Here is an 18,032-nt window from a genome sequence, read left to right on the forward strand (position 1 = left end):
AATATACGAATTAACCCTTCTAATAACCCTTCTCCTGACAATTAATGTTACAAAAATCACCGTGTGTCGTTTGTTATTGAAAAATGAGAGCCACATAGCAGTCATGAGTAGCGATAAAAATAACTATGTTTTAATGTAAACTAACATGCTACGAAAAGATTTATAAAACAATTTGATTGAACTTAAAAAATCTATCCAAAACCGAGAAAAAATACATCGACAGCCACTCGTTATCAAAAATTTACGATTTTATTATTTTGCACAAATCTCGCGCAATATTACATAATCTTATTATACGTCATCATATGCAGCGATTGATGACAACATAACTCTCGAGGTATATATGGTAATATAACTAAACTACTTACGTTTACAAAAATAACTATACAACTAAATATGGAGTTAAGTTTTAAAACAATTTCTCATTGTTTGTGATAAATTTCACAAACTTGAATGTTTCATATAAATATCTTACAGCTTCTTAGAAGTGTTGGTTACTACGAGTGCTATTGAGTTAAACTGGGAACGAGGAAGGACTAGCAATATTACAACTATATGTCCGTATATAAAAGCACGGTAAAAAAAACATGCTTTTATCGCTTCTCATGACATTGTATTACACATAATATAATAAATATATATTTACATGTTATCGCATCGTTCATATTATTTATTTGCAATATTTCCATCATGTCATCCATTAAAATGTTTAAATGTCAAATGTAATCCGTAAAAATGCGGTTCAATGTCGTTCATGATTCCTTGATCAAGCCAATCAAACTTTATGAATTAGGACAGTGAGTACAGATAAACACGCGTGCTGTATTTTATACTGTCAACTAAAGCATGTGCATCCAAATAAAAAAGGTACTAAGTGTACAAACTAGATAATATTGTGTGTATGAGGAAGCCTGTACCAAGTGTTACATAATAGGGTAGTTTCCAACTAGTCAAATCAGTTACTTTTAAGTCAAAACACAAAAATACTATGGAAATTGTATGAAAAAGCAACCTGTGACAAAATGTCACACTTATTATTACATTTTTCTTTGTTAAAATTCATAAATAAGTTAAATAGAAAAAGAGAAAACGTTTTTTGTAATCTTTAGATCTGTCTTTACTTGGTAATCAGAATTTAATAATTTATCTTGACCTAGGAAACTACACAATTAAAGGCACAGACATTCATACCACTCGATATCTCTATTCTATGCTAAACTACTATGTATAGCAGTTTTAATAACTTGACCTGTTGTTACATGTTGCTGAAATTGTCTGGCAAAGATACCTTACAACATATCTATGTGAGTGTATTTATAGTTATATCGTTTGGTTAACATTGATCCTTTTTGTCGTAGTTACGTAAAAGGGAACAACGATAATAGGAATCATTGTTAGCATTTGTTTGAAATCATAGTTATTTCTGCAGTAATATTATTTATTTGTAGATATATCTGTACCAGACTCATGAGTACCTTTTTCGTTCGGAGAACTGCATATAAATACGTAACATAAGCTCGATAAATCACAAAATCATTCAATAGAACATAAACATCATTGGTTAGAAGAGTAATGTACATTTAACGTTATAGGAAGACTTTTATCTTGGAAAAAAATTACGACGTGTGGAGTAAACGTGTTTGCTTAGGATGCTTATCTATATATACCAAATATTGAATATCCACCACTAAACGAATGTTTTGGATAAGTTGTAACGGAAATACATTTTGGTTTGCCCCTCGTTTATTCCTGATTAATGCATGATAGATAACGGCATATAAATAAATTTTAAATTGAGGGATATTTATCTTAATGGGGACGAAGCCAGTAAATCAGTAAAAAAATAAAGGTATAATTCGCGGGGCAAAAAAAGCATCAACTAAAATAGGAATTATCGAGCTTCTGTAGCAAGTGCAATGAGATATGGCGAGGTGCGTGCACATACCTGTTGGTCCCAGAAGAACATGGGCAAGTTGTTGACCTGCGTCTCGTTGCGGGCGGACATCGCCTGCTGCATCCACATCAGGTCCGGGTGCGGAGGCGGCTGGCTCCACAGGGACTCCACCTGCCATATACAAACACACTGCATACCTTCCCAATAACTCAACTTCCCTTATTAATTACCTACGCGATCCAGAGAAAAAAGTATGTTCAAAATAACCTAAATTTTTTGGTAATATTTTATTAACAAAGTAATTTAAATAGAACATACCATTTGCTGTTGGCCAAAAGATTGATTCCTGATTAGACCCACAGTCCCAAATTGTATTGAGTCCATAGAGTTGGTGTTGGACATATTGCTCATGTTCATTACCTAGAACATTGTATAATGCAGATTACGACATCCGAAAATGTCGCAGCCTATAGTCAGAACCAACAGTAATGATTTTAGGATTCGACACAAGTTTCTTTAAAATCTTGCATTATTAAACTAAGGATCTGAGCCCCATTGAATGTTCTATTTCATGAATTCCACCTATTTCAATCATAATGCAAGCGTCACATCACTGCCTGACCACGTTGTGTTTACTTTCATGGGGGATGCAGCTTAAAATATACACCACATACAAGACAACTAGTTCGTTAAGCCGTCTAAGATCCAGAAGAATGAACGCAAGCTACTTACGTCTAATCCAAGGCCTTGTTGAGAGTTGAGCATAGCTTCGTGAGGCCCTTGACCACGTGGCTCGAAGCTGCCGCCGAGTGGGAATGGCGACATCATATCCTGTTCGTAAATTATTATTTTTAGTACAATTTTCCCTACTCATCAAAAACATCACTTCCGAATTTCGATTTAACAATGATATTATTTTTTTATTTCTAATACTCGTATTTATTGTTTTTCTGATAATATTCAAACCGAAACAAACTTGCGAAGTGCTCATGGTTTTTTTTATGACTATGATGTGTATATTCTTATGGACGCGAATACATTTTCTACTCACCATTTGCGCAAATGGAACAACTGGTCCGTAAGAACCAAGTGGACGCATCATAACATCACACGCTCTTCGGACCATGAGACTGGGGCTGAAGAAACCTGCGCGGTACCAGCTGTACATCTCCTTGGAAGAAAATGGACCTTGGATGTTTTTCGTTGGATCTTCATAATACCACTGATCTGCAAGATTTTGCGAGTTGGGAGGATTTGGCTGTTGCGACTGCTGTATGAGGTTGCTGTATATGGAAGTGTTAAATGCTGCTTGTGACCCCGAGTGCTGCAGGCCGTGCATCGGGAACATGTTAGTTTGACTCGCGTGATTCAGTTGCAAGTCACCAGGTGATTGTAGCTGCAAGCAAATTATTTGTCATAATATTCTAATCACTTGTGAAAACTTAACAATCAAATATTTGTATATCTCACCGAAGAATTGTTGTTACTTTGCCCCAAGAACAATGAACTGTTGACAACATTGGCACCTGACATTCCCGGTATTCCGGCCGAGGGGAACCCTGGGATACTTTGGCCGCCTGCTTGTAGCCCTGCAGGACCCATGCCAGGGTTCCCTATACCCTGTCCCGGTAGCATAGGCGGCGGGCCGCTCGGCAACGGTATACCCACCAGGTTTTGACCCATATTCTGACCCATACTCTGACCCATATTCTGACCCATACTCTGACCCATACTCTGACCCATACTCTGACCCATACTCTGACCCATATTCTGACCCATATTTTGTCCCATATTCTGTGTCATGCTCTGACCAATACCCTGGCCCATGCCTTGGCCTGAAACCTGGCTCATACTCTGGGCTATACTTTGGCTCATTCCCTGATTCATTCCTTGATTCATGCTCTGAGCCATACTTTGGCCCATACTCTGAGCCATACCCTGACCTATGCCTTGGCCCATTGACTGACCCATACCACTATTGGGAGGCCCAAGAGGTAGTCCTAAAGACGCATTTAGCGCCGAATTCGTTATGCCAACATTCTGCAGTCCAGAACTTTGCAACCCGACAGATTGTATTCCAGGGGTCACCATATTGGATTTGGGTATCATTGTCAGGCCTTGTGTCAGATGAACAGGACTAGACATTCTTAATTGCATGGGAGGGGCATTCATTTGGGAAACTGAATTGACCATAGTGGACATTGTAGCAGATGTCCCTGAACTTGACTGCAACACATCAGTTGGCAATTTTGAAAGTATTTGTCTGTCTTCTAACGTCAAATCCATGATATCATCCACTATTTTATCTTCAGGTCCCCGTAGCTTCGCTAGTTCACTAAAACAAGAATATCTTATTAGATATTTATATAATAACGAAACAGAATACATAATCTACATAGTCCACTTACCTGTCAGGATTTTGTCCGCCGCCTTGAGCGCCATGTAACATTTGAAGAATTCCAGGTTTCCGACTTTGTCTACTCATATTATTGGCGGCGGCCACAATATTTTGGTGTTTTTGACGCAAGCTATTATTTGGTGTGATCATAACAGACTGGAAGTTGCCCCTTTCATCACTAGCTTCCTCTAGATTTATGTCTGATCTCATAAGCGCATCGAATGTTTTACTCTCTGTGAACCGAACGCTCTTTTTATTGAAGGCGTCATCGGGACTGTTGGCAGAATTGCCCTCGGCATGTTCTTGAGCGGCGAGAGTCTCCGACGACTCTGTCTCTTTGTTGGCCGGAGATTCTTCTTTTGTAGTGTTTGAATTATTTGTGTTTGAGCTTGCCCCGGAATTTAAATCCGGAATAACGGAATTGGCCTGTAAGTTTAATACGCATTAATAAGACACTAAAACAAATATCTACCACGTAAAATATTTGAGTGCATACCTTCTTGAATTTAATATCACTGGCGTCAAATCTTTTTGGGGACAACTTTTTTGCTTTTTCAGAAGCCCACCACTCTTCTGAACCTTCTTCTGCAGGTTTTGAGCGCACAAAACTTCCATGTGTATGCGAACGCGTGAGAGCTAAAAGTACAAAAAAGTTATAAAAGTACCATGTTTTTGTACAATTTCTGCAGTTGCTTAACAGAAACAAAGAATTATTGACTCACCATACGCGGATTCCTGACTTTTTGGTAAATTGGTATCATCATTACTGTAACCGTGGAATGCGCCAGAAGAGTCAAACGTTCCGCCACAAGCGCCAGGTCCATCCATCGCCCTATGAGAAAAAAAATGTTTTAACATTCTTTCCAAGAGCGCCACAAGTACATCAAAAGGTAAGAAATACAAAAAAAAATATAAATTTAAAAAGTTAAGCCTTACCATTCCGGCAAGTTTTCTTCATTAGACTGTGTGTCGCCGCCCACCCATGTCCGACGATTTGAGCTCCACGACTGGGATTTGTCTTGGCTAGGTCGGTCGCCCCAGTCTCGTTCTACACAAGTCGACAAGTACATTACAATATGTAATGAATGTTATATAAACTAAATGTTTTAAATGTGATAGAAATGAGATGCTAACCCCATTTATCCTGTGTCGAGCGAGACCTATTGTTATCTTGTGGACGCCAATCTTCATCTTCGCGTGACGCCTGCCGCCAATTAGTATTGCTGCCAGGCCGCTTGCTACAACACAAACATTATTTATATTCTATTGTTATTATCCAAAAACTACACACAACCCATGATAACTATGTTTTATTAATTTGTTTTACTTCAAGCAGTTAATTCACAAAATCAAAAATAATTTACCATGAAACTTCCGTGTCAATATTTACCTCCTATACATTTTATTTTGACTCCATTCACTTTGATCACCACCACTTCTTAATGTAGCATTGCCCCCATTACTGTTATTGTTCCAAGATCGTAATGGGGAAGATGAATCCTCGTCTCCTCCACTGGTATACCCAGGCATACGAGGGCTGCTTAAATGCCAAGATGTTGTTCCCCTAACAAACATAAGCATATTATACATGATACAGGAAATTGATGAAGGTGACATCATCATCACCAGCCCATTAACGTCCCCACTGCTGGGGCACGAGCCTTCCCTATAGGGAGATCGGGCCTTAAACCACCACGCGGGCCCAGTGCGGATTGGTTATTAACGACTGCTAATGCAGCCGGGACCAACGGCTTAACGTGCCTTCCGAAGCACGGACGAGCTCGAGATTAAAACATTTTTTGTTGTGGTCACCCATCCTATGACCGGCCTTTGCGAAAGTTGCTTAACTTCAACAATCGCAGACCGGGCGCGTTTACCGCTGCGCCACCGAGCTCCTCATGAAGGAAGAAGGATGAAGGTGTAATAATACATATTTAGATAAATGAAGACACTTTACCTCCCTGTTGATGGTTGACGGACGAAAGGCATTCGCCCTCTCCCACGTACTTCTGGAGGAGTCATGCCTCGACCTGTTCCCCGGCCTGCCCCATATCTTTCACCTGGAGACATTGCTCCTACAGGTGGTGCGGCTCCTCTCATTGTATCTCTCTAAAAATATATTACAATAATGGTATCACACTATTTCTCAATATACTAATATAAAATAATACTAATGAGAAATTATTTACCATGTCATCTTCGAAAGTGTTGTTTAGCGCCACTGGTGGCTTTCCCCTTGGTTGATATAACATCTCTATACACTTCAGCTCGGATGGTGCTTCTGCTGATTTATCGTAGAGCACCAACATCTCTTCTCTACCATATCTAAAAGTAAATACAAATGTGTAAGGTATAAAGGGTAAGGATCTTATACGAGGGGTGTTCAATAAAAAGTGAGAAGAGACACATACTCCTTGGAAGTAGAAAACTAAAATACTTGCCGGTATTGTATGTACATGTATTGAATAGCTGCTGTCAAATGTCAATGGAAGCAGAAGTGCTCTCTAAGTTAAATTAAAAATAAGTGCATAAAAAGCTATATTGTTGTTTAAAAACATTACCCAAGTAGGACCAAACATCTGTGGAGTAAAAGATTTAAAATAAAAGAACTGAAACAATTTCTGGTTCAAGTTGAAAACGATACTCTACAGCTCCACTTAGAAAACTTAACGCCATCAGCTCCAGGCAAAAGCGAATATTCGTTATGGAAAATTACCAAATCATACCAACAACCACAGACAGCCAAACATCCTTTAAAATTAGAAAACGGATTGTGGGCCAAGACAGATGAGGACAGCGCGGAAGCTTATGCAAACTTTCTAAGTGGTGTATTCACACCGAACGACGATGTGGGCATGATGGAAACTGATGCCGATGTACAATCGACCTTCAGCTAAGTCCACCTATTCTATGTACACCTGGAGAAGTATGCCGCACCATTCAAAAATCAGAACTGAAAAAGGCCCCGGGAGTTGACATTATTACCGTTGAAGTATTACGAGAACTTCAGCTTGAACTTGGTTACTACCTCAGCGTCTGGAAGGGGTCATAAATAAAAATGGGTCCCGAAACCAGGAAAACCACAACATCTCACTTCATCATATAGGCCTATTTTGCTAACGGTACTATCCAAAATTCTAGAAAAAAATATATCCACTCGCTTAAATACCTACCTAAATGAAAGCATCGTCATACCCAAACATCAATTTGGATTTCGAAGTAAACATTCAACAGTGGAACAAGTTCATAGAGTTTGTAATCACGTAAGAAACGCTTTGGAAACAAAAAAATACTGCTGTGGTGTCTTTCTAGATGTACAACAAGCGTTTGACAAAGTCGCCAGACTTTTCAAACTAAAAAGGCCTACTATTCAAACTAAAAATATGTCTCCCGCATAACACGTTCATGCTTCTAAAGTCCTACATCAAAGACCGCGTTTTCTTTGTCAAAATTAACGATGCGACGTCAAACTACTACGACATCAAGGCTGGAGTCCCTCAGGGATCAGTTCTTGGCCCTTCCATTGTATTTAATGTACACAAGCGATGTGCCAGACTCGAAAGACGTCGCGACCGCAACATTCGCTGACGATACGGCAATACTGGCATCTGACACCAGCCCAGCCACAGCTTCGAATATAATTCAGAAAGATCTTGATAAGATACATACCTGGATGAAGAAATGGAGGGAAAAGGCCAGTGCAACCAAATCCCACCAAGTAACCTTCACCTTGCGAAATGAAAACTGGGAAGCTAGGAGATGAAGAACTACCCCACACATATGTGTCAAGTATCTTGGCTTCCACTTAGATCGCAAACAAACATGGAAGACACACATCCAAAATAAGCGAGATGAACTAAATCACCGGTACAGATCACTAGAATGGCTCTTGGGAAGATCTCGACTATTTGTCAATAACAAGTTATTGATTTATAAAGTTTAGGGAACCGCAAAAACCTCCAACACAGAGATATTACAAAGATATTCTGGAGGAGCTCGGTGGCGCAGCGTTAAACGCACTCGGTCTGCGATTGTTAAAGTTAAGCAACTTTCGCAAAGGCCGGACATAGGATGGGTGACCACAAAAAAAAAGTTTTCACCTCGAGCTCCTCCGTGCTTCGGAAGGCACGTTAAGCCGTTGGTCTCGGCTGCACTAGCAGTCGTTAATAAGCACCAATCCGCACTGGGCCCGCGTGGTGGTTTAAGGGACGATCTCCCTATCCATCCATAGGGAAGGCCCGTGCCCCAGCAGTGGGGACGTTAATGGGCTGATGATGATATTGTTCCTTAAATAGCAGTCATTTGTTTAGTACTTCAAATTGATGTTGGCACGGTAATAAAATACTTGTGGTTGTAATTTTTAATGTGGAAAAAATAAATCTATATATAATATAATAATAATAGTGTTCTACTATTAAAAGTTTGAGTCTGTAATATGTGTCTACACTCAGCGGGATCCCCTGTCTGGGAGACATAAGAGTGATGCAGAGAATTAGATCTGAATTTGTTCTACTGAATTATCCTGAAAACAGAATTTGTTCCATTAAAAAAACGGAAATACAAAGTTTTCTAACCGACCTCCAGCCAGCGGGATATTTCCCAAAGTTAAGTCTGATGAAGTATAAATTGGTATTCAACTTTTAGATCTGTATTTATTCTGTTCAACAAAACAAAAAAACTACTTCTGACGTTCTTACTTCAGCTACAATCAAGCTGCAATGAAACCTCCAGTCAGCGGACTTTTTCTCTCAATGACATTCTTTAGTAACTTTTACACTAAGATAATAAAAATTAACCTATTTACGACTATAATTTCACTTAAATTACCTATTCGTACATCTAGTGCTTAAATTAAGAAGTATAGAATTTGAAAGATATTATGTGGGTAGAATATAAAAAAAAAACTATGTATCAGGTACAAATTGAAGCTGTGAGAGAAAAAGTCCGCTGACTGGAGGTTTCATTGCAGCTTGATTGTAGCCGAAGTAAGGACGTCAGAAGTATTTTTTTTGTTTTGTTGAACAGAATAAATACAGATCTAAAAGTTAATACCAATTTATACTTCATCAGACTTAACTTTGGGAAATATCCCGCTGGCTGGAGGTCGGTTAGAAAACTTTGTATTTCCGTTTTTTTAACGGAACAAATTCTGTTTTCAGGATAATTCAGTAGAACAAATTCAGATCTAATTCTCTGCATCACTCTTATGTCTCCCAGACAGGGGATCCCGCTGAGTGTAGACACATGTCTGTAATTAAGCATGGAAAATTGTCTGTGACCTAGTGACTGAAGTAATGGTCAAGAGTTAAAAAATAATGTATTGGCACACCATCATGTTACGGTTCATTTTATTGCCGAATAAATAAAGATTGCAGTAGGTTAGAACTCATAGCATGTTACTTTAAGGGTTAAGGATGAAAAAAGTATCTGCACGTTGAGCACCCAGAATGCTGCCTTTTTTAGCTCGATTCATAAGTATTTACAATACACGAGTGATAACAACAACCCATAACTCCTAAGCAATTCAAGGGGAAATCTACCTCCTACCTCCGGCCAAATGGGAGCTCTCTTTTCTGGGACAGTCAAGGGACAAGGGACCTTAGTAATGATGTAATACCTTTGTCATAAAGCTACTATTACGGGATCACTATATGCAAAGCACATAAACAATTGTGCCATGAAATCCGTGAAAATCGGAGAGGAAACTTGCTTTTATTCCACATAGACATTGCGCCTGCGTACAACTCCCCAGTTACCATGGCTGCTATCCAAGGGGCTGGCTTTGAGATCCTCGAGCACCTACCTCGAGCCACCAGAGCTTACCCCTAGTTATGTTAATCTATTTCCGAAGCTGAAACAATATTCGTATCGCCAAAAACCATGGTCGCCGCAGTACATTTTTCTTTAGAAGATCAAGACATAGGCATTTTTATAAATAAATTTTAATATTTTTTGTATATACCTTAGATACACTATTGAAAAGTAATGTGCTAGAAAATATAATTAACTCATATGTACCTAATATCATAATCAATCCCAATATTTATTGAACACCCCTCGTATTACAAACTGTTTAAGATCCACCGAACATTATTAGTAGCCAATCACCTGAGTTTAGCCAGTTGAATTTTTGAAGGATTATTTGTATTTGCGTTAGAACTAGATGTGTTGGTGGCTCCTCCGGATGGCCCTGGCCCAGTCGCCGAGGCACTGGCTGACGTGGAGGTAGCATTCTGACTGGTAGCCGCAGAGCTGCCGGCGCTGCGCTCGCGTGCCAAGTTGCGGAGCCATTCCGGGCCGAATTTAATAGGATTATTCCGATCGCCCATTTTTGCTGGTTAACTTGGTGGAGAAACAAGGAAAGTTCAAAAGGCTGAAAACAAAAGAAATATCTAATTTAACAGAATATTCTATCGTTATCTACTAGTATCTACACAAAAAGAGCAAAAATAAAATTATATTGCAATATTTTTTCATTGCTGAGCTTAACTTTGCATAATAATCATAGATTTCCTACCTTTTTTTTACAGAATATAGATCCAATTTCGCAAAGCATAATAGACAAAATACATATACATAGATGCTCATATTATATTTGTATTGATTTACACACATATACTGAAAATATTACATATCACCATTTGCTTTGTTAACCTATCTTCACGCAGCAAATGAAGACATAACACATGTTTTTGAAATAATCATGGTTGTAAGGATGTTGCCTGACCTCACCAGCCGTAGTGTCAGACTTATTATTGAACTAACTAAGACATGGATAATGCAACAACTATGTAAGTATTGATTTCTGTAAATAGAAACCCTTTTGTACAATGAAAATTAAAATAACTAAGTAGGTAGGTACATCAGAAGAGGATGTTTATTGTATTTGCAATCACAAAAGAGGAAGGCACGCTACAAAAGTTGGCATTGTAGTCACTCTTATTGTGTTGTTGAGTACCAACATCTTCAGTGTAATAATAACAACTACTGATATGTATGGATGTACTACCACAATGAGGTATAACGCATCTTAGCAGATATCCCTGTGTAGTTCAGTAAATGCACTGTGTATCTACTTACAAGCCATAAGCACTCTTATAGAATAAGACACATTCATAAAAAAATCGCGTGCGCAGTATATTTAACAATAAAGTAGGTACCTAATATAAACTTATTCAGGAATAAATAAATAAATATATGAGCCATGCAGGTTAATATGGAGAACTGTATTGACTGTTCCATGATTAGTGTTAAAATGTCAGGTTCACAATTTTTGTTTATAAGTTACACTACGTAACTAAATAAGTTACACTGCATTCTATATTATGATGTTGTTGTTTTTAAACAGTGTTCTCCAACAAATCTTGTTTCAGTCAATGTACTAATACTTGTTTTAGACATAAGTAGGTACTAATCTATCACATAAATAGGACTTGTAAACTATTTAAAAACTCTTCTGTATGTCAGTAGGTATTTGTACATAGATATGCAACCGTTACATTATTATTAATGTATACCCACATAAAAGGCAAAAAAATATATTAAATATAACTTATGAATTATTACCAACGTTTTCGTATTACATTTACAACATATCCGCTATGACGTGAACTGAATCACTTATAGAACAGAACTAGATTATAGGACAAAGAATAATATTGCATTTGGTTGCTTATTGTAGCCGTGGCCCGATATTTGTGTTGTTGGTTATTAATCGCGGATTACATGTAGTATGCACTTACTGTTAACGCGCGTTATAAAAAGAAGGGTGGCGCAACAAACACTAAGCAATAAACAAGTGATACCTCGTGAGATTTGATTCCACCAGATTGAAACAGATAATCCAAGAGTCAAGGTGGCAATAAGTAAACTCAAAAGAATGATTAGTTTTCACACGTGGAAATGTCACCGAGATTTCTCCGCTGCTAAACAGATATCATCTATCTGAATAAAACTATTTATAGTATGCGATTAGATCATAATTACCTATGGGCTGATGTGCTTCAATATCAAACGCACGCACGGCAAGGAGACAAAGCAATATGGCCGACCAATGTGAAATTGTGAGTGAAGGAAGAAACTTGCGTGTTGCGTTGCGAACGAGCGGACCACGCATAGACATTTTTTTTTTTTTAGGTAGGTACTAGGTACCCAGTAGACTGTCAATCGATTGAATCAATGACGGGCTTTTTGGCGGGAATCGGGAACGGGACAGTTGCTTTCTTCATTGAGTAATCTAAATAATTAATACGAAGTGGTGTTTTGTGGTTAATGATCGCATTAAGTTAGTCGGAAGACATTCGCGAGTGTTATTATATTGGAGTATTCAATAAACAAAGTGTATCTGCCTATTTTCGCTTCGTGTCAGGAAGCCGCTTCATAACTCAAAAGTTTATGCGGACTTTTGAGTTAATTCGTTTGGGGTTCGGAGTAGGAGTCTACTCCGAGGGTGGGGGCTTAGGTTTCATCATCATCACCTTTCATCATTTCATTAATCATCAAGAAAAAAAAATACGTCAGACATGGCTGTATGGGCATAGTTCCCTTTGCCTTACCCTTCGGGGAAAACCTCAGAACAATAACTAAAGCATAGAAGGAAGGCTAAAATAGCAACAGAACTCTATAATTCTGCTCTACTTTATCTTACGGAACCGGCGTAATGTTAGACAAAGACGCATATACAAAAATTGTTTCGTAATTTCGTAGGTTGTCACAAGTTTTTCATTGCCTAGTGTTGGGTTTCACTTTAGTAATATGTCGATAAAATTAAATTTACTTACAATTAATGTCGATAAATTTTTTTTACAAGATTTCTTTTTGTAGGATGCAATTATCTTCTTCTTGATGAAAGGAGACTCTGTCTCTGATAGGTAAGTATCTAACCATTTTTGGATTATAATGGTGCTAATTCCTGTAAATACCATCTAATTTTATTTTAAGTTATATCTGTCATTTTCTTATCCGCCGAAAAGGAAAGGGACGGGTAATCGACAAGCATAAAATTTATGGAACACACGTCAATTTTAAGCACAAATCTAAAACAACCGTCTAAAAATTCGCCCGGGTTATTCATTTATTTACTCATTCTTCCTAAAATTAAGAGCTGTCAATCATCCGTCCCTTTCCTTTTCGGCGGATAAGAAAATGACAGGTATAACTTAAAGTAAAATTAAGAGATGTCTGCAGGAATCGGGGCCATTGTCTGGTTTATATTAGTTTGGAGCTGCAGCTCACATTCAGGAAGGAAAGAAAATAGCCAACTGTTATCGTTTCATCGGTAAGTATTTTGTAATATTCGAATTTATTTATGATGTCATCCGCCGTGCACTGGTGTCGATCGACGTGCCGTGCAAATTGGAACCGCCGCCGCCGGGTCTAAGCCGCACAGACGGTAAGAGGCCCGATGGGGTCACGCCATAGACATAGAAAAGAGTATGGACTGGAAATATCTACAGAAAAAACGTGCCACTCTGTAAACATAAAATGGCGGTCTTTACTAGGGCTACAAGCTGTTTCAATACTAGGATTACCATACTCGTACCTACTAGATATAGCATTATACTTAAAAAAATACGGCATACAAGTATTCATAAGAGAACAGAAAGGGAAAGTAAAAGGTAGGTAGGTGGTGTACTGTATCTTTCGTGTAAAACTTGTAAGTATTGTATGTTGTGTGCAATAAAGTATATTTGTATTTGTAAAGGAAGGTTTAGTCAAGATTTATCTAAGTCGCTTACACAAATCTATAACATTCATTACATTCTTTATTGGGCGCAGTTCGTATCAACCTGGAGTGTTTGAGTAGGAGTAAATAAGAACAGGAGGTAAAATGAAATATAAATTAGATCGTAAATCTGTTCATTTTCATTAGCAAGTATTTATTTCACACGTTATTAATTACGTACATTATATTTACAATAAATACAAATTTATTAATTTCTAAACAGTGTCAATTTGCTTAGAAACTGTCTTTGTGACACCCTGTCACATTGTTTTTTTTTTCATTAAGTCGTTTGATCTTGAGGCGGGACTTGTTCAGCTTTTCTTTTAAATTTTTCATCTCGTCTTCTTGAACTGACTGAAATAAAGTTTAATAATAATGTTAAAATAGTATATGTACAAAATAATCTATAAAAATAAAAGTAAAATATATCTGATTTAAGTGCATTGTGCAGCTGGTTGAATTATACACTCTATATATGTATATCATGTTAAAAATATAAAAAAAGAAAATTATTTGATATACCTTTTCATGTAAATCCAGTCGACACTTTTGGATTTAATATCTGAAATCAAAGATAATAATAATTTACTTATATAAAACGTGTACAACTCATAATTGTTTAGACATAAAACAACTACAGACTTAGTATATACTAAGTTTATTAAGTACATAATAATATGTAGTTGAATGATAGATAGTATAAACGTGTTGTGATAACATGATACAAATATCTTATCTATCTATCCAGCAGTGAGATGATGCAGGCTAGGCTGAAATTTAAATTTAAACACCATTTCATCTGTCTGATCTATAATGTTCAATGTAGGAATAGCATCGTCTCGAAGACGCCTCCACTTTGAATTAGGAACACACATAAATGAATCCGCAGTAAAATGTTTCGAGCAAATACGGCTGTACTTATTTGGAATCCAATTTCGTCTATTAATGCGAATTATCCATTCTTTCTCTTTGTTATCGTCTACAGGAAATCTAAAAATTAAAAGTATCGATAATTTTAGTACATCACTATGGACAATCAACATAACCTCAAATCAATTCCGTATTCATCGATGAAACGTATAATATAATGGATATCTCAAATATTTTATGCTACAAATCTATTCAGCAAAACATATTACTTTCCTAAAATTGTTCAGCAGTTCACATTTCACTAGAAAATTACAAAAAACTTACCGATGAAACGACAGAAGTTGTTGGCTATTTTCTTTTCTTCCTGAATGTGAGCTGCAGCCCCATACCACACAAGACATAATGTCACACAGTCGAGACACTCAATTATTTGATATAAATAAAAGTTTCTTTCCATTTATTTGGAAAAATATTGTTAAATTATCACTTAAAACAATCTGAACACAAGACACTCGTAAACACAGTTGACGCGACCGTGTCAAATAGTTCGGTAAATATAAGTAAAATCTTCTTATGTATGTTACTATGTATTTGGCCGAGTTAAAATGAGTCCAATAGGTCCAAATGACATTTCATGTTGTGACAACCTCGGAAAAAATGAAGCAAAGAGCGAATCATTTGTCCTTTTCTCACTCATAGTTTGTGTCGTAAGCTAGAAGAGAGCCGGTTTATAGTTTCTGAATTCTTATTTTAGCCTTCCTTCTATGCTTTAGTTATTGTTCTGAGGGGAAAACCAAAACAAAAAAAAAATGAATCAATGACGTTTTAACCATAGAGCAACACCGCTCCGATCATATGGGCGGTTATCTTCATACATATCATTCTCGCATTATGTCTATGGTAGCTCTTATAGAAGATGACAGTTTCACCCCGCCCCTCCTTCATACTTCTTTCCTATTTCCTGCCATGCCAGAGTGCAAAGACCTCAGAACAATAACTAAAGCATAGAAGGAAGGCTAAAATAGCAACAGAACTCTATAATTCTGCTCTACTTTATCTTATGGAACCGGCGTAATGTTAGACAAAGACGCATATAAAAAAATTGTTTCGTAATTTCGTAGGTTGTCACAAGTTTTTCATTGCCTAGTGTTGGGTTTCACTTTAGTAATATGTCGATAAAATTAAATTTACTTACAACTAATGTCGATAAATTTTTTTATAAGATTTCTTTTTGTAGGACGCAATTATCTTCTTCTTGATGAAAGGAGACTCTGTCTCTGATAGGTAAGTATCTAACCATTTTTGGATTATATTGTCTGGTTTATATTAGTTTGGAGCTGCAGCTCACATTCAGGAAGGAAAGAAAATAGCCAACTGTTATCGTTTCATCGGTAAGTATTTTGTAATATTCGAATTTATTTATGATGTCATCCGCCGTGCACTGGTGTTGATCGACGTGCCGTGCAAATTGGAACCGCCGGGTCTAAGCCGCACAGACGGTAAGAGGCCCAATGGGCTCACGCTCATACCCTAGGAGAGGGGGCGTGCTTTATTGTGGGACGCGACCTGCGCTTGCAGGTTTGCAGCAACGCACCTGCCCCGTACTACTCGAACCGCAGGGCCGGCTGCCGAGTGGGCCGCTAGCCAAAAACTGGCGAAATATGGGAATTTAACGCGGACCCACAATTTTGTCCCTTTTGCCGTCGAGACTTCGGGTGTGTGGTGCTCGGCCGTAATTACTATTTCATCTGTCTGATCTATAATGTTCAATGTAGGAATAGCATCGTCTCGAAGAAGTCTCCACTTCGAATTAGGAACACACATAAATGAATCCGCAGTAAAATGTTTCGAGCAAATACGGCTGTACTTATTTGGAATCCAATTTCGTCTATTAATGCGAATTATCCATTCTTTCTCTTTGTTATCGTCTACAGGAAATCTAAAAATTAAAAGTATCGATAATTTTAGTACATCACTATGGACAATCAACATAACCTCAAATCAATTCCGTATTCATCGATGAAACGTATAATATAATGGATATCTCAAATATGTATTTTATGCTGCAAATCTATTCAGCAAAACATATTACTTTCCTAAAATTGTTCAACAGTTCACATTTCACTAGAAAATTACAAAAAACTTACCGATGAAACGACAGAAGTTGTTGGCTATTTTCTTTTCTTCCTGAATGTGAGCTGCAGCCCCATACCACACAAAACATAATGTCACAAAGTCGAGACACTCAATTATTTGATATAAATAAATGTTTCTTTCCATTTATTTGGAAAAATATTGTTAAATTATCACTTAAAACAATCTGAACACAAGACACTCGTAAACAAAGTTCACGCGACCGTGTCAAATAGTTCGGTAAATATAAGTAAAATCTTCTTATGTTATGTTACTATGTATTTGGCAGAGTTAAAATGAGTCCAATAGGTCCAAATGACATTTCATGTTGTGATAACTTGTGACAACCTCGGAAAAAATGAAGCAAAGAGCGAATCATTTGTCCTTTTCTCACTCATAGTTTGTGTCGTAAGCTAGAAGAGAGCCGGTTTATAGTTTCTGAATTCTTATTTTAGCCTTCCTTCTATGCTTTAGTTATTGTTCTGAGGCAAAGACCAGTCGCCATCTTGTTCGATATGACATTTTCAAAGTTCCTCCACAATAGTGTTGCCGAAAAATCGATAGTTTTACTATCGATAGTCAAACAGCCAAAATCATCTACCCAACCGATAGGCCTATCGATAGTATCAATACTGTCGATAGTATCGATAGCTCTTTTAGAGTTTTTTTTTTTTTAGTTTTTCGTTTTTTAACTATTGATAGTATCGATACTATCGATAGTATCGTTACTTATCAATAGTATCGCTAAAAATAGAAATCGATACTATCGATAGAGTCGATACTATCGATTAATTATCGATATTATCGTTTTTTGGTAAACTATCGATAGTTTGATCGAAAACTATCGATAAGGCACTATCGAGTGGCAACACTACTCCACAACATTTAATTCCGTAACTTATCCTCCCAATTTTGTAGCTGTATTATCTAACTTTCACCATAAATGTAGTGTTGTGAGTTGTGATAGTAGACGAAAAGATGCAAATTTTTATAGATTTCCAAAATCTGAGATA

General features: G+C 37.3%; 1 protein-coding gene and 1 long non-coding RNA gene across 7 annotated transcripts in view; both read right to left on the reverse strand.

Moving 5' to 3' along the window:
* LOC126380063 (GRB10-interacting GYF protein 2) overlaps positions 1–12,398 on the reverse strand; it is a 49,830-nt gene extending 37,432 nt beyond the window's left edge. For 2 of the 6 annotated variants that reach the window (XM_050029253.1, XM_050029250.1), the window contains exons 1-15: positions 10,810–11,037; positions 10,401–10,665; positions 6,482–6,617; positions 6,250–6,401; positions 5,683–5,856; positions 5,427–5,530; positions 5,229–5,340; positions 5,015–5,124; positions 4,789–4,928; positions 4,303–4,718; positions 3,365–4,229; positions 2,946–3,290; positions 2,627–2,725; positions 2,213–2,314; positions 1,946–2,065 (exon numbers count right to left, since the gene is read on the reverse strand). In XM_050029253.1, coding sequence (XP_049885210.1) covers positions 1,946–2,065; positions 2,213–2,314; positions 2,627–2,725; positions 2,946–3,290; positions 3,365–4,229; positions 4,303–4,718; positions 4,789–4,928; positions 5,015–5,124; positions 5,229–5,340; positions 5,427–5,530; positions 5,683–5,856; positions 6,250–6,401; positions 6,482–6,617; positions 10,401–10,621 — 3,096 coding nt within the window. In that variant the 5' untranslated portion in view covers positions 10,622–10,665; positions 10,810–11,037. Of the gene's footprint in view, positions 1–1,945; positions 2,066–2,212; positions 2,315–2,626; positions 2,726–2,945; positions 3,291–3,364; positions 4,230–4,302; positions 4,719–4,788; positions 4,929–5,014; positions 5,125–5,228; positions 5,341–5,426; positions 5,531–5,682; positions 5,857–6,249; positions 6,402–6,481; positions 6,618–10,400; positions 10,666–10,809; positions 11,039–12,097; positions 12,238–12,278 lie in introns of those variants that run through there. The other 4 variants (XM_050029251.1, XM_050029252.1, XM_050029254.1 and 1 more) reach the window with 4 other exon arrangements.
* Positions 12,399–14,214: 1,816 nt separating this feature from the next.
* On the reverse strand, positions 14,215–15,629 carry LOC126380189 (uncharacterized). Its single transcript, XR_007568449.1, has 3 exons — positions 15,211–15,629; positions 14,539–14,578; positions 14,215–14,370 (listed from the first exon to the last, which is right to left on the reverse strand). It is a non-coding gene; the product is annotated as an uncharacterized LOC126380189 (long non-coding RNA).
* Positions 15,630–18,032: the final 2,403 nt, after the last annotated feature.

The sequence above is a fragment of the Pectinophora gossypiella genome, chromosome Z, assembly GCF_024362695.1.
Source record: "Pectinophora gossypiella chromosome Z, ilPecGoss1.1, whole genome shotgun sequence".
NCBI classification, from domain to species: Eukaryota; Metazoa; Arthropoda; class Insecta; order Lepidoptera; family Gelechiidae; genus Pectinophora; species Pectinophora gossypiella.